The following is a 17283-nucleotide window of genomic DNA, read 5'->3' on the forward strand; positions in this document are numbered from 1 at the left end:
CTTAGAAACATTCAGCCATGTCTAAATGAAAAAGATGCAGAGACATTGATTCATGCCTTTATTGTGCATCTGCTGCTGGTTTAATGGAGGTTCCCAGCAACAGCTAGAAGAAGATCACTGATGCAGCCTTTGTCAGTGACGCCCCAAAGCTATGGAGCACACTACCTATAGATATCAGGGAAGCTAGCTTGCTAAATATTTTTCAAAGCAAGCTAAAAACGTGTCTGTTCACTTTAGCCTTTAACTAGCTCTGAACTTCCCGATACAGGTCTGAAACTTGTTCTTTTTACGCTTCATGCTGCTGCAACTCTTTTAAATTCTTACCTGATTTTATGAATCAGCTCTGTTTTATGTCCATTATGTCTGTTTTCATGTGAAGCACCCAGTGCTCATACTGCCCTTATTGTAAAGCAGTTTGTGCTGCATTTCTTGAATGAAAGGTGCTTTATAAATAAAGTTGTTTATTGTCATCATCATTATTATTATCATTATTATTATTATTACATGGGGACAATGGGTTTATTGTTAATAGTCTGGAATGAAGTGCGAAACTTTGTATTTCAGAACATTAATGTGCAAAAACAAATTTGCAAACAATGCAACAATTATTCATACTCAAAAGACAGGACCCAGAATGGGTGTTTTAAAGTGTTTCAGTGCTGTGACCTTTGACCTGCAGAGAGTCTGTGGCTTCACATCCGCTCGATGGGTCAGTGGACCAACCGCCTGTACGAGTACTTCAGAGAGTCAGACAGCGAGATGGTCAGCCCGAAGAGACTGGCCACCAGCCTGAGGAACCGGAGACAGCTGCTGACGGCCCAGGTTCAACACACACACACACACACACACACACACACACACATAAACACACACATAAACACACACATTCTTGTACTTCTACTTTTGTGAGGACCCTCATTGACATAATGCAATAAGCCCCTAACCCTGACCTTAACCATCACAACTAAATGCCTAACCCTAATCCTAAATTAAACCTAATTCTAACCTGAACCCTAAAACCACGTCTTAAACCTCAAACAGGCCTGTGAAAAAGTGAAGACCCGCCAAAATGTCCTCACTTTTCAAAAATGTCCTCACTCTGTTGCTAAAATACGTTTTCCGGTCCTCACTATGTATCATGTACGAGTACACACTCACTGGCCGTCAGGTTTTCATGATATTTCTCCTCTTTACAGGAGGAGCTGTTCAGCTCCACAAACAGTAACGGAGCCGTAGCTTATAACGAGGATGACGCCATCGAGCTTAAGATGTACCGTCAGAACGGCTTCGAGGCCGATGAGGCTCCGCCCTCCCCACCTTCTGGATCTCAGGGCCTGGCGGAGCCTCTTCCAGATGGGCTGGAGCCGGCAGAGCGAGGAGAGGCTCCTCCACTCAGAGAGGTCCCGACACATGTCTTCATTTTATTAAAAAATATCACAGTTATTTAATCTTTTATCTGTTATTTCTGACGGCATATCAGGGCCACTGTGGGTAAAACAAATAAAAATATGGAGTCAGGGGAGAGGGATAATATTCCGAGAAAAAAAATTATATATATATATATATATATATATATATATATATATACAGTACAGGCCAAAAGTTTGGACACACCTTCTCATTCGATGTGTTTTCTTTATTTTCATGACTATTTACATTGTAGATTCTCACTGAAGGCATCAAAATTATGAATGAACACATGTGGAGTTATGTACTTAACAAAAAAAGGTGAAATAACTGAAAACATGTTTTATATTCTAGTTTCTTCAAAATAGCCACCCTTTGCTCTGATTGCTGCTTTGCACACTCTTGGCATTCTCTCCATGAGCTTCAAGAGGTAGTCACCTGAAATGGTTTTCCAACAGTCTTGAAGGAGTTCCCAGAGGTGTTTAGCACTTGTTGGCCCCTTTGCCTTCACTCTGCGGTCCAGCTCACCCCAAACCATCTCGATTGGGTTCAGGTCCGGTGACTGTGGAGGCCAGGTCATCTGCCGCAGCACTCCATCACTCTCCTTCTTGGTCAAATAGCCCTTACACAGCCTGAAGGTGTGTTTGGGGTCATTGTCCTGTTGAAAAATAAATGATCGTCCAACTAAACGCAAACCGGATGGGATGGCATGTCGCTGCAGGATGCTGTGGTAGCCATGCTGGTTCAGTGTGCCTTCAATTTTGAATAAATCCCCAACAGTGTCACCAGCAAAACACCCCCACACCATCACACCTCCTCCTCCATGCTTCACAGTGGGAACCAGGCATGTGAAATCCATCCGTTCACCTTTTCTGCGGCTCACAAAGACACGGCGGTTGGAACCAAAGAGCTCAAATTTGGACTCATCAGACCAAAGCACAGATTTCCACTGGTCTAATGTCCTTTCCTTGTGTTTCTTGGCTCAAATCTCTTCTGCTTGTTGCCTCTCCTTAGCAGTGGTTTCCTAGCAGCTATTTGACCATGAAGGCCTGATTCGCGCAGTCTCCTCTTAACAGTTGTTCTAGAGATGGGTCTGCTGCTAGAACTCTGTGTGGCATTCATCTGCTCTCTGATCTGAGCTGCTGTTAACTTGCGATTTCTGAGGCTGGTGACTCGGATGAACTTATCCTCAGAAGCAGAGGTGACTCTTGGTCTTCCTTTCCTGGGTCGGTCCTCATGTGTGCCAGTTTCGTTGTAGCGCTTGATGGTTTTTGCGACTCCACTTGGGGACACATTTAAAGTTTTTGCAATTTTCCGGACTGACTGACCTTCATTTCTTAAAGTAATGATGGCCACTCGTTCTTCTTTAGTTAGCTGATTGGTTCTTGCCATAATATGAATTTTAACAGTTGTCCAATAGGGCTGTCGGCTGTGTATTAACCTGACTTCTGCACAACACAACTGATGGTCCCAACCCCATTGATAAAGCAAGAAATTCCACTAATTAACCCTGATAAGGCACACCTGTGAAGTGGAAACCATTTCAGGTGACTACCTCTTGAAGCTCATGGAGAGAATGCCAAGAGTGTGCAAAGCAGTAATCAGAGCAAAGGGTGGCTATTTTGAAGAAACTAGAATATAAAACATGTTTTCAGTTATTTCACCTTTTTTGTTAAGTACATAACTCCACATGTGTTCATTCATAGTTTTGATGCCTTCAGTGAGAATCTACAATGTAAATAGTCATGAAAATAAAGAAAACGCATTGAATGAGAAGGTGTGTCCAAACTTTTGGCCTGTACTGTATATATATATATATATATATATATATTATGATTCAATTCTGAAATCAAAAGTATTTCCTTACGGCTAAATCCAATTACAAAGATCAATTTGATGAGGTCATCCACTGCAGGTGTAATGCACAGCAATTGTCAGCATCTGTGGTCTGATGAGGTTGTGATGCAAAGTTACTCAATGTGGTTCCTTGAAACAAAATAAAATAAAATAAAATAAACAATTTCTCTAAGATTTTTTCTAGTAAATTTGTGGCTGACATTTCAGCTAAAAGTTTTTCACACAAATTCTCCATTGTAATTTCAGAAATGTTTAGTTTTTTCTTAGATTACCCCCATATTAAAAAAAAAGATCAAATTTAACCTTCCATGTCTCTAATATGCTGACGTAATGATATGATATTAAATTGCAGGTTTCTGCCAAGTTTGGTGAGAATCACAGATTCTGCAACATCAAGGTGAGCAAATACAAACACAACTAGGGCTGCCCCCGACTAAGAATTTTCCTAGTCGACCGACAGTCATCATTTAGGGCCATTAGTCGACTAGTCGCCCGCATGTTTACAATATAAATTTAAATATTAAATGATATATTTTGGGCGGGGCAACACAATGGTTTGAGTTGAAGGTGCGAGAAAGAATAGTATCAGTAACATTGTTAACACTGTGCTACATTACAGAGAAATACAAACCGTACTAATGAACCTTCATTAATATAGGCCTATATTTTATCTCCAAGTGCACGTCACACACTGACGTTAATGACGCTGTGGGCTAATGGGCATGTAGCTACTTCCATGTTTCATGATTTAATGGCTTAATTAAAAAAAGTCAACTGAGTTTGCTGATGTTTGAACAAATCCTCATAACATTATGGCCAAATTTTACGAAAGGCCATTGCACTTGTTTGGAACTGGTGGCGCCCCCTATTGACCGATTTCAAAATGATCAACACACGTGGTTCATCTTTGTTATTTAACGTACCCTGCAAGTTTTGTCATGATTGGACAATTCATTTCTGATTTCTAGTTTGATTTGTGTTGTCCCATGCCCATTTTTTGCATGTGTAGTGCCCACTAGTGGTCAGCTTGAATAAAACTTTCAGGATAAGCTCCTGGTACGTGTTGCAGCCTTTTGGGCTTGAACCCCTAATTAAAAAGATGGTGGCCGTCATGGCTTTAAAAACTGTAAATCTACCTGAATGTGTGTTTTTTGACAGTATTGAGATGCAGTGTTCTCTGTGTGTGTCAGTGTTACGTAGACGGACCGTATGGGACTCCTACAAGACAGATCTTTGCTTCGGAGCATGCGGTCCTGATCGGGGCCGGTATCGGGATCACACCATTCGCCTCCATCCTGCAGAGCATCATGTACCGGTGAGATACCAAACTCCTGTCTCATTCCATCTGTTGCTTATCTGCTTCAGTGATGGTATTTTATATTTATTTTATTCTTATTGTTCTTTTTATTTTCTTAAAATTGCCACATTTTTTTTGCTTGAATCCTGCATGTTTTTTTAAAATCCGGGATCGACCATGAAAAGCACTTTGAAACTTTGTTTTGAAAATTGCTTTATAAACAATGTTTATTATTATTATTAATATTATTATTAATGCAGGCATTTTTAACTATTTTCTGACATTTAATTGACCAATTGATTCATCAGTTAATCGAGAAAATGAGGGACAGAGTTTGAGGATGATTCTGTCACTGTTTCTGCTTTGTAGTTGTTACATTGTTTGAAATTTGTTCTTTGGGAGCAACAGTCATGAGATGTTTTTTATCATGTGATTGAATGAGTTCTAAAATATTTTTGGGGCATTTAATGCTTTTATTATTGAGCAGTGGAGAGTTAAACTAATACCATTAACATGCACCCAAACTACACAGCGTCTTTCTCCCAACATGCCTGAAATAAAGCTGACAGACATTTTTAGGAAAAGGGTGCCTGGTCTGCATGAGGTCAGAGGGGCAAAGAATGAATATGGTTCAGCAGAAGAATGTACACTGTGTATAAAACTATCTTCGTATGTGACTAAGCTGCAGCTGTGATGTCGTTCTGATGTTATACAGATATCGCATGAGGAAGCAGAACTGTCCGAACTGTAACTACTCCTGGTGTGAAAACATCAAAGACAGCGAGATGAAGTTACGCAAAGTAAGAAAACAGCACAGACTACATCATGTTGTAGTTTGATGAAACAATTAAGAAAATGTGAACGATGGTGGACGTGAGTCTGTTCTGGACCCTGCAGGTCGACTTCATCTGGATCAACAGAGACCAGAAGTCGTTTGAATGGTTTGTTAGTTTACTGACCAAACTGGAGATGGACCAGGCTGATGAGGAGCCAGAAGGTGGGAAAGAGTGAAATCAAACTTTATTTATGTCAATCAATATATAGACAAAAGAAAGATTGCCATCCTTTAGTCCAAAATGGTGCAATTTGAACCCGACCTTGAGAATATGAATTGGGATCAGTTCATAGAAATCATCATTATAGGCCACATCAAGTCTTTTCATGTTGCTCTTCCTATAGGAGCACCACAGGTGGGCAGTATACAGTGGAGTGCAAAGTGCTCCACAAAGAGCGATCTTCACATCAACTGAACACATGCTATATTTGTACTTCCATTAGCATCATGCTGTCATTTCAAACTCAACACTTCCTGTGTCTGTTTCAAATTAAAAGCCCCTTATAACTTCGGTTGAGAGAATCCCTTCATTTTATGAAAAGGCTTTTATTGTGAAACATTTGCAGGAACTTGTTGTGGAGGATTCAGTGACTTGCATAGTGTGCATGCGGTACTTCAAATGTAGCTCCTGTCATCTGGTGGCACTTTTTACGTTACTACAACAACATTTCGGCTGGCACATGAACAGACACAGTGACTGAAGTAATAGTAATGTTAATAAAAATAGGACAAGAATAACCCGATGACATCACACACATCGTGAAAGATGACCAGGGATGATTGGTGTGGACCATCGTGTAGTGTGTCATGTCTGTCGGCCAAGTCACGGCACGATTTTAGGACTCCACAATCGCCTAATGTGACATAGTGACTTTCAGAACGGGCAGAAATGTTGTTTACTGTGAACCAGGCATGAGGCTATAGGCCTAAAATTTTCCATGCTATTTATTTTAATGAATAGCATGGCATTAATCATTAAATTAAAAGCTATAACCAAAAATTACAGTACAGCACTCCTTTACTCCTCACTATGTTTTGTTTTTGTTGGTATACCTGTAACTTTAACTGTCATCATTTCTGTTGCACCATTTTTTCATAAGAAATTATTCATCAGTTTGAAATGAAAAACGGTTACGATGAAGCTCCGCCCATCACCTGACTCATCTGAAACAAACAGGACCAAAATCACTTCTTCCCCTGAGAGAGGACATTACAGGAGGGAACACTGGGAATACTGGAATACTGCCATTTCCACCAGCTGCTGACTTCACACGCTGAACAGAAGTTTTACAAGAGCGAAGACTCAAAGTGAAGCTAAATTTCCGTTGACCTCCACTGCCCTGTCTGTCTTGACATCTTTAAAGATCCTGTTGTCCTGTCATGTAAACACAGCTTCTGTAGAGACTGTCTGCAGAGGAGGTGGAGAAAGAAACGAACACGTGAGTGTCCAGATTGTAAGACAATATATTCAAAGGCAAATCTACCTTTAAACCTGACTTTAAAGATGCGATGTGATGCATTCTTATTGGAGAGAGATCAGAGAGCCTCAAGGGCTCTCTGCAGTCTGCACTCTGAGAAACTCAAACTCTTCTGTCTGGACCATCAGCAGCCGGTGTGTGTCATCTGCAGAGATTCAGATAAACACATCAACCACAGATTCAGACCCATCGATGAAGCAGCACGACCACACAGGAAGGAACTTCAGGAAACTCTGAAGCCCTTAAAGAAGAAGTTACACATTTCTGAACATGTTAAGGAGGAATGTGATAAAGCAGCAGAACACATTCAGGTCCAGGCCCGACGCACAGAGAGGCAGATTAAGGAGCAGTTTGTGAAGCTTCACCAGTTCCTAGAGGAGGAAGAGGAGGCCAGGATGGCTGCATTGAAGGAGGAAGAGGAGCAGAAGAGTCAGATGATGAAGGAGAAGATGGAGGCTCTGAGCAGAGAGATAGCAGCTCTTTCAGACACAGTCAGAGCCACAGAGGACGAGCTGAGAGCTGAAGACGTCTCATTCTTGCTCAACTACAAGGCTGCAGTGGACAGAGTCCAGCAGCGCCCCCTGCTGGATGATCCACAGCTGCCCTCAGGAGCTCTGATAGATGAGACCAAACACCTGGGCAACCTGACCTTCAACATCTGGAACAAGATGAAGGACGTAGTCTCCTACACTCCTGTGATTCTGGACCCAAACACTGCTGATCCATATCTAGCGCTGTCTGAAGATCTGACTAGTCTCAGACCAGGAGAAGAACAGCAGCTTCCTGAAAATCCAGAGAGGATTGATGCTGAGGACACCTATCCCTCTGTCATGGGCTCTGAGGGCTTTAACTCAGGAACTCACAGTGTGAGAAAAAGGTTCAAAGGATCAGAATGACTCTGGACTTCGACAGAGGAAAATTGTCATTCTCTGATCCTGATACTAATACACACATATTCACCTTCAAACACATGTTCACTGAGAAACTGTTTCCATTCATTAGCAATGGTGATAAAGTGCCACTGAAGATTTTACCAGTAAATGTCCATGTGACTGTAGAAAAAATAGATGATGGTGATGTTGATACTGATGCTGATGATGAAGATGATGATGCTGATGATGATGATGCTGATGATGATGATGAAGATGCTGCTGCTGCTGATGAAGATGATGATGCTGATGATGATGATGATGATGATGATGCTGCTGATGATGATGATGAAGATGCTGATGATGATGCTGATGCTGCTGCTGCTGATGATGATGATGAAGATGCTGATGATGATGCTGATGCTGCTGCTGCTGCTGATGATGATGCTGATGATGATGCTGATGATGCTGATGATGATGAAGATGCTGATGATGATGATGATGATGACGACGATGATGATGATGATGATGATGATGCAATTCAATTGTTCAGTTCATTTTGCTGAAATCATGAGCACCAGAGTATACCATAATTCATTCAGATTAACCGGCCTGGTAAACATGAAAAATGAAATAGATCAAAGGTGGTGACTTCCTACCTCTGAACATGTGTCCATTCCTCGATTACCCAATAAGTTATTCATTAAATAGATCAACAGAATCAAAAGGGTTTGTCATAAAAAAGATAATCCAACTTGTGAATATTATTTTAAGTGTTTTAGTGCCGGCTAAAAGCAAAGCAGAGCTGCACCCACTCTTGGCTGAATGCACTCAAACTTTTAAGGGGTATTGTTTTTATTTTTTTATTGCTATTGTTGCTCTTTGTGAAGTGTCTTTGAGTATTCTTTCTGAAAAGCGCTATATAAATCTAATGTAGTAGTAGTAGTAGTAGTAGTAGTATTATTATTATTATTATTATTATTATTGGGCGGCACGGTGGTGTGGTGGTTAGCACTCTCGCCTCACAGCAAGAGGGTTGCCGGTTCGATCCCGGGCGTGGGAGCCCTTCTGTGTGGAGTTTGCATGTTCTCCCCGTGTCAGCGTGGGTTCTCTCCGGGCACTCCGGCTTCCTCCCACAGTCCAAAGACATGCAGATTGGGGACTAGGTTAATTGGTAACTCTAAATTGTCCGTAGGTGTGAATGTGAGTGTGAATGGTTGTCTGTCTCTATGTGTCAGCCCTGCGATAGTCTGGCAACCTGTCCAGGATGTACCCTGCCTCTCGCCCGATGTCAGCTGGGATAGGCTCCAGCCCCCCCGCGACCCTCAAGAGGATGAAGCGGTTAGAAGATGAATGAATGAATGAATTATTATTATTAGTGTAAGTGTACTGGTGTATTGTGGTTTGTATATAGTGGTTTGTCTGTTGTAGCAGGTGTATTGTGGGATATGTGCTGTGGTATGTGGATTGTAGTGTGTGGATTGTGGTTGATGTGTTTTCTTGTGCCTTCCATGTTTATAGTGTTTTGTGGTTTATGATGTTTTGAACTGTATTTGTTAATCACATTTTAGGTCTACATGTAAAAGCCCAGAGTTGAAAATTAGCAACAGCTATAAACTCTGTGTGCAACACATCAGTCCCATACTCTGTACTGGAGCTATGTTAACCCTCGTGTGACCCCTGGACATTTTTGTCCATTTCCAAAATTCAAAACTCCCTCACAGAGAGATTAAAGGTCACAGGGGGGTGATTTTTTGCATGGGGGTGTCATTCTGGGTGAAATTTCAAATTCTCAACTTTCAGCATGAAAATCCATTATTTGACCCTGTAATGCATTTTTATCCTATCCATGACCCTTCAAGTGGACAAAAATGTCCACTTTCTAGGAAGTGTCCAACAAAAGGTCACAGGGGGGTGATTTTTTGCATGGGGGTGTCATTCTGGGTTAAATTTCAAAATCCCAACTTTCAGCGTGAAAATCCATTATTTGAGCCTGTAACGCATTTTTATGCCGGCAACAATACAAATGGCCAAATGACAGGTGGACATTTTTGTCCACTTGAAGGGTCATGGATGGGATAAAAATGCATTACAGGTTCAAATAATGGATTTTCATGCTGATAGTTGGGATTTTCAAATTTAACCCAAAATTACACCCCCTTGACAAAAATCACCCCCCTTGTGACCTTTTGTTGGACTGTTTCCAGAAAATGGACATTTTTGTCCACTTGAAGGGTCATGGATGGGATAAAAATGCATTACAGGGTCAAATAATGGATTTTCATGCTGAAAGTTGGGATTTTCAGATTTAACCCAAAATGATCCCCCCTTGACAAAAATCACCCCCCTTGTGACCTTTTGTTGGACACTTTCTAGAAAATGGACATTTTTGTCCACTTGAAGGGTCATGGATGGGATAAAAATGCATTACAGGGTCAAATAATGGATTTTCATGCTGAAAGTTGGGATTTTGAAATTTCACCCAGAATGACACCCCCATGCAAAAAATCACCCCCCTGTGACCTTTTCTAGGACACTACAAAAGTTTCTAGAAAGTGGACATTTTTGTCCACTTGAAGGGTCATGGATGTAACTTTTTTGAAGGGGAACACAAGGGTTAAATGGCATCGTCCCTATCAAATAAAAAATAAACTGATAAATAAGAAGATATAGATTGGTGTTGTGTCGTTATCCTCTCTATACACACCACAGTGAGAAGTGAGGTACATGTTGTAAAGACTGCAAAATAACTAACAAGTGTGCAATTAGTTATGACCAGTAGTACAAACAAATGGCTGGAAATTGGAAAGTTGGAAAGTTTGTGTGAAAGGAATTAAAAACTTGTCCCTTATAGACACCTGTTCCAAATGTTTAGCGGTTAAGTTCAGTGATTGAAGCAAATAAATTTCCCCCTTGGAGATTAATAAAGTATATAAAAAATAAAGAAAAAATAAAAAAAATAAATATTGATTGTGTTTGTTGGAAACGGGGCTTAACTCAATATCATTGTGGCTCAATAATGATCGAGGGTCACAGAAAACAAATTCGACATCCACAGTCACACAGTATTCTCTCCTGTCACGAGACACTGTGGGGACATCCACTCATCTCATTATTCTTCTTTCCACATGTCAATAACACATCTGCTGTCTGAGTTTTTATCTCTGTTACAGTAGTAACAATTGAAAGAAAGAAGATCAATATAACAGCTGATTCATAACTAATATATGGTTGTGTATTTAATGATGTATTCAGGCAAACAGAGTGACACATAAAGAAACCACACAGAGAAAGTCAGGATTCTATTCAGACAGAAATAAAATCTGTGTTAACCTGTTTTCTGTCAGGCCGGTTCCTGGAGATGCACATGTACATGACGTCAGCTCTCAGTAAGAACGACATGAAGGCCATCGGCCTGCAAATGGCGCTGGACCTGCTGGCCAAGAAGGAGAAGAGAGACTCCATCACCGGACTGAGGACCAGAACCCAACCTGGACGCCCTGAGTGGGGGAAGGTGAGGACACTCTGTCATGTGGTGTGCTGAAGACAGTCAATGTGGTGATCATAATTAAACAGAAGAGTATCAAAGTGCAACGTTCCATATATATCATGTAGTCTAGGGCTGCCACTAATGGTTATTTCAATTATTGATTCATCTATACATTTCTTTAATTAACTGATTAATCCTTTAGTTAATAAAATATCAGGAAATAGTGACACAAGCTGACGTCTTTAAATGTTCTGTTTTGTCTAGCAGGTAAAACTTAAACCTGCCACAGACCAGTTTTTAATAACGTTTAACTTAAACCTACTGTAGACCCGCATTAACTGAGGTCATCAAGTGCATTCATGTGAAAGAGGCGGGGGTGTTAATTACGAGTGACATCATCAGAACCATGAATGAAGTAGGCTGCTTCACATGATATGTGATGAAACAGTACCTAAAGTGTGTATGACTGCAAGACACTACAATATAAGTGGTGTGGGATGTGAATGATAGTCTGTACTGTTATTACGGAAAATGTTGAAGCATTAAAAATACCATACAAAAATTCATTGTTGGCCAAGATTTTAATTACGTTTAGTTATCACTGAGCTATATGTGACATTAGTGCTTTTTTGCTGTTTAGTCGGATGATGACATACTTATACTATGACTTTTTTCCCGCTATTTTTGATGACGTACTATTTTATGACCTTTTTTTTTGCAATTTTTGAAGACATACTATACTACGACGTTGTTTTGTGATTTTTGATGACGTGCTATACTATGATTTTTTTCTGCAATTTTTGACGACCTACTATACTATGATTTTTTTCCCTGCAATTTTTAGACTGACATTTTTTCGTGATTTTTGATGACATACTATACTACAATGTTTTTTCATGATTTTTGATGACGTGCTATACTATGACATTTTTCACCATTTTTGACGACAAACTATACTATTAAGTTTTTTGTGATATTTGACAACATACTATACTATGGCATTTTTTTACGCAATTTTTAACGACATACTATACCTTGACTTTTTTTTGCAATTTTTGACGTCATACTATTGTATGATTTTTTTTTCACAATTTTTGATTACATACTACAGTGTTTCATGATTTTTGATGACATACTATGCTATGACTTTTTTTCTCAACTTTTGATGACATACTATTCTGACTTTTTTTTCTGCAATTTTTGATGACATACTATACTGCAACGTTTTTACCCGATTATTTAAACAACATGTACGTTTTTTTCTCCACAATTCTTAGCAACAAAATATACTATGAAGTTTTTTCGTGATATTTGACGACATACTATACTACGACCTTTTTTTTGCAATTTTCAACCACATACTATACACTATAGCGTTTTTTCGTAATTTTTGACAAACATGGTAGACTATGACTTTTTTTTTCACAATTTTTGACAACAAACTTTAGTAAGCTATAGTAAATCCAACAGAACATTAGTTATTTATGTCTAATAGTACAGAATGTTGTAATAATTGAATGTACACAATTTTACTATTTCATGTTACTATCGTAGAGGTGAGGCCTACTATCGTGTTTGTCCCTCATCGATTTGAGCCTTTAAAGAGGGGGTGCACTTAAATATATAAAATATCAATAACATAAATATAAATGTGTATGACTTCTTTGTGTCTATGAAGCACGTTGGTCATATTTTCTTTTCACCAGCGGTTGTTCAGTCTCCAGGTCTCTAATGAATCAGGTGATGTGTTTGTGTGTGTGGTCAGGTGTTTCAGAAGGTGTCGGAGGAGAATAAAGGAAAAGTCCACGTGTTTTACTGCGGCGCTCCTGCTCTGGCTAAAGTCATCAAAGCTCAGTGTGAACACTTCAGCTTCAACTTCTACAAGGAGAACTTCTGAGGTCACCTGCTGTTCAACACACAACTCCTGCTGCGTCTCCCTGTGTGTGTGTGTGTGTGTGCGTGCGTGCGTGCGTGCGTGCGTGCGTGCGTGTGTGTGCGCACCATTGCTTTGTACCCTGTTTTTTTTTTTTCTCCCAGCAGCTCCATGACGACCGTCTGTGTTGTGTTTCCTGCCTGTTTGTTGGACAGTAGAAGAATACTTATCATGTTCATCTGTCATCATAAACATAAAGTACCTATGTCGATGTGTAGCAAATTAATCAGGTAATAAATAATAATTATTATTATTATTAAAGGATAATTCCCTCTGATCTCTTCACTGATCCAGTCAGTCTTCATCACATCACAATTCATCACATTTCAGGTGGTGTTAATTTAATATTTGTGGAACCTTCTCGAGTGTGTGTACTCAGTCCTTTCCTACATTTCCCAGAGTGCATCTCAGAAATCCACAGGGAGGCAGCTCTCTGTGATATTATAATGGTTCATACATGTGAGCCACCCCAGGGGTAAGATCATAACCTGTACATTACCATTACCTTACTGTTTTCGGGCTGTACATCCGTCTGTCCCATTCTTGTGATTGCAATATCTTATGAGCGCCTCAGGGGAATTTTTTTCAAATTTGGCACAAACATACACTTGGACTCAGCAACACAATTAATAAATTTTGGCAGTCAAAGGTCAAGGTCACTGTGACCCTGCATCTATCTCATTTTCGTGAATGGGATTTCTCAAGAAAGCCTCGGGAGATTCCTCAAGTTTGGCACAAACGCCCACTTGAACTAAATTTGGTGGTCAAAGGTCACTGTGACCTTGCAAAACACGTTTATGGCCATAACTCAAGAATATATATGCTAATTATGACAAAATTCCACACAAATGTCGAATAGGATGTAATAAGAATAAGAATAATGAAGTGATGACGGTTTATAACCAAATGGTGATTTAGGGCCACCAGTGCTCCACCCAGTTTTGTTTTGGCAAGGTTCTGGAAACATCAATAAGTCCAAACTGGTAGATAAAATTTCTGCACAATTACATCTATGCAGTGTTTCACTTAACTCTTGAGATATCAGTCTATTTGACCTTCATTTTATAGATTCAGCACAGTGAAGATATATATTTTATCCTTAATATCTTTAGTACTAGTGTTAAACATTAGCATAATGCACATTTTTATTTTTATGTTATTGCTTTTTTACATACTTTCATTTCATACTCTCCTTACTTTTTAGAATTAGCTATTCTTTACATCAGAGTGACTAATGAATCATAATTTCCCCTTGGGGATCAATAAAGTATTTTTGATTCTGATTCTGATCAGATCATCCAAAAGGTCAAAGGTCATCTTCACTGTGGCATCATAATCACTGTGGGGGAGTTTAAGTTGATTTTAAAGGATTGAGAAATTTGCTCTTTTAGTCAATGTGACTGTTCCTAAATCATTTTAGAAATTGTACTCAAATAATATTTATTCTTGTCCTGACCTTGTATCTTGTGTTAATTGCATACTGTGGTTTTAATCATTTGTTGTGTGTGACAGTTGTATATGTCTGTCTTGTAACACTATTTTATGCTGCCCTCTTGGCCAGGTCACTCTTGAAAAGCAGATTTTTAATCTCAGTGAGGCTTTTACCTGGTTAAATAAAGGATTTATATAATGTTACGCAAAAAAACGCTTTTCTGGCCATTACTCAACATCATATCACAGGAACAGAAAGGGAAGACATTTGGTCAGATACTGAATCGGTGACACTAATTTTGGGTGTCCACCTTGAGAATGCAGCTTATTTGCAGCAACATCCATACTGGACACATTGTCAGCTGTCATGACGACATATGAGTCTGGACTGCGACTATAATTTGACAAGATATATGCACACACACACACACATATATATATATGTGATTCTGATAACTCTGTTCGTCCCAAGGGGTGATGAGTGCAAATCTATAGAATGCAATAAAAGTAAAATAATAACATATAAAGCTATCAGTAAGGTGCAAAACTTTTGGCTACACAATGCCAGAAAATGTAAACAGGTTAACCATTAATTAAACCTGACTTTTATATTTGGATAACAGTATTCATAGATTGGTTGATTGTCCTCTCCATTTTTATTTTGTGAAAGTTAATGTTTAAATTATTTTTTTTAGGTCAGAGTGATTGAGCATATTAGTAAATGCTTTCTAAATTATTAGAATAATGAAACCATTTTTATTTATTCAATAAAATAAAATAATTGACCCACATTCATAAAGCAAATATTTCCAGGGTTACTAGTCGATGTAAGAGTTGCCTCTTTCTGGTGCAATTATGGTGTTTACCACCCAGCGGATTGAATAGCATAAGTGTATCAAGAGAATGTAGATATCTTTAGAAGTAGTAAAAGTATTTTTTTTTCATTTGGTGACTGGATTACATCATAAAAAACACTGATTTTGGTGAATGGACGTTTGTATAAGGAGCGTTCGATTAGTTGTAATCGGCGCTTTGTTGATAAGCCTGTGAATGTGTGTGTATGTGTGGATAGCTAGCTAGCAGTTAGCTAGTTACGCAGTAGCAGACTCGCATCGGGCAGCTAGTCAAACATTGGACCAATGCCTTAGAAAACATTTTTCCTTTGCATCCCTTAGGTGATCAGAATGATGTCCATTGCTTTTAGTGGACACGCGTCTTTAGAATAACCGCAGATCACCGATGTTAGCGATAGATAGTTTTATTATTTGCGGCGGCCACATTTTCCGTTTTTGGCCGAGCTAGCTAACTAGCTAGCATAGCTGCTATTAGCTTGTTAGCATCGCCTGTGATGGCACAGCCGGAGAGCGAGTCGGTAACGGAAGGTAGGCCATACAGTTTGATTTTATTCATTCTTTCACATCAGCATCGTTGAAATGTTGAACGTTATTAATGTATTCGTGTTTGTATGTTAACGCTAATCTTATTTAAACCCCAAATAACTTGATTTTCCCGATGGTTGGCTCGTATCCGGAAAGCCAATTTAGCTCTTTGGTTAGCTGCATCAGAACAGGGTTAAAAGGCGAGCTAACACCGCCTAAATGTCCTTTTTAGGGGGTTGTTAATGTTTCTGTTAAAAGTAACGTTTAGCTGGGTGTTGTCATGGTAGCCACAATACAAACTGTGGAGCCTTATAAAGGCTAACATTATAAAACTGCTGTCAGAAACATACTGGCATCCGTTTGTTCGTAATGTATAACGTTACTACTGAGAAGGCTGACTGTATTTATTTTGGTGTGTCTTTCATCAAAAATTGTTTATATATCTCTTTTTATGTGTCATTAATCACGCGCACAAGTCAGATCATTACAAAGATATATTTAGTCAGATGGTGTATAGTAATGAGCTGCTCATTCGTTTAGTAAAGGTCAAAGAGAATTATTTTAAGTATTAATTTTTGGTATCAAGGCAAAGGTGGAGATCCTGTACTGCAGTAGAAGTAGTAATGTCACAGTGTTAAAATACTCTGTTACTTGTGGAGATAGATTTGTGTCAGTATTATTTGTGTGAACAGATTGACAATCAGTGTATTAATGTGTAATCTTTGAATATGAAACACCCTCCACATATACACAAAAACATTTGCAAACTCTAAAAACTATGTTGCAAATGTAAAACAGATCTACAAATATGGAGCTTACAAAACTATTTTGCAAATATATAACAGATCTGTTAATGAACAAACAAAAATACAAAACAAAACGACTGTAAATCGGCAAATGTAGAATTGTGATTCACAAAATAACAATTTATCGATTGAAAGTTATTTATGTTATGAAGATATTCGCAGATGTTTTTCATTTATTTGTAAATTAATTGTTTGCTCAGATATTTTCTTTTTTTATGTTGTGGAAGGTGTTAAATATTTACAGATTAACGCATTAACACACAGATTGGCGATCTGTTCACACAAACAATACTGAGACATTTCCATCTCTGTCTAAGTAGATGTACTAATATCACACAGTAAAATACTCTGTTACAAGTGGAAGCTCTGCACTGAAAATGTTCCTTCAGTAAAAGTATATAATCAGTAAAATGTAGTTAAAGTATTAAAAGTATTATAAAACCGTCCCTTGTGACTCATGCATTAATATAAAAACAGGATTTTACTGTTGGAAGTGGAGCT

At 38.9% G+C, this 17283-nt stretch overlaps 2 protein-coding genes across 4 annotated transcripts in view; both read left to right on the plus strand.

The window, feature by feature from the left end:
* Positions 1-14801, plus strand: part of nox5 (NADPH oxidase, EF-hand calcium binding domain 5) — a 28692-nt gene extending 13891 nt beyond the window's left edge. For both annotated transcript variants that reach the window (XM_049573665.1, XM_049573664.1), the window contains exons 10-17: positions 680-822; positions 1197-1400; positions 3617-3661; positions 4455-4579; positions 5277-5361; positions 5459-5558; positions 11091-11257; positions 12999-14801. In XM_049573665.1, the coding sequence (XP_049429622.1) occupies positions 680-822; positions 1197-1400; positions 3617-3661; positions 4455-4579; positions 5277-5361; positions 5459-5558; positions 11091-11257; positions 12999-13130 (1001 nt within the window). In that variant the 3' untranslated portion in view covers positions 13131-14801. The remainder of the gene's footprint in view (positions 1-679; positions 823-1196; positions 1401-3616; positions 3662-4454; positions 4580-5276; positions 5362-5458; positions 5559-11090; positions 11258-12998) is intronic.
* An 878-nt stretch (positions 14802-15679) lies between these two features.
* ambra1b (autophagy/beclin-1 regulator 1b) overlaps positions 15680-17283 on the plus strand; it is a 38134-nt gene continuing 36530 nt past the window's right edge. For both annotated transcript variants that reach the window (XM_049573646.1, XM_049573648.1), the window contains exon 1: positions 15680-15979. The gene's annotated coding sequence lies outside the window, so the exon portion shown is untranslated. The remainder of the gene's footprint in view (positions 15980-17283) is intronic.

Source organism: Epinephelus fuscoguttatus, linkage group LG4, assembly GCF_011397635.1.
Source record: "Epinephelus fuscoguttatus linkage group LG4, E.fuscoguttatus.final_Chr_v1".
Classification (NCBI taxonomy): Eukaryota; Metazoa; Chordata; class Actinopteri; order Perciformes; family Serranidae; genus Epinephelus; species Epinephelus fuscoguttatus.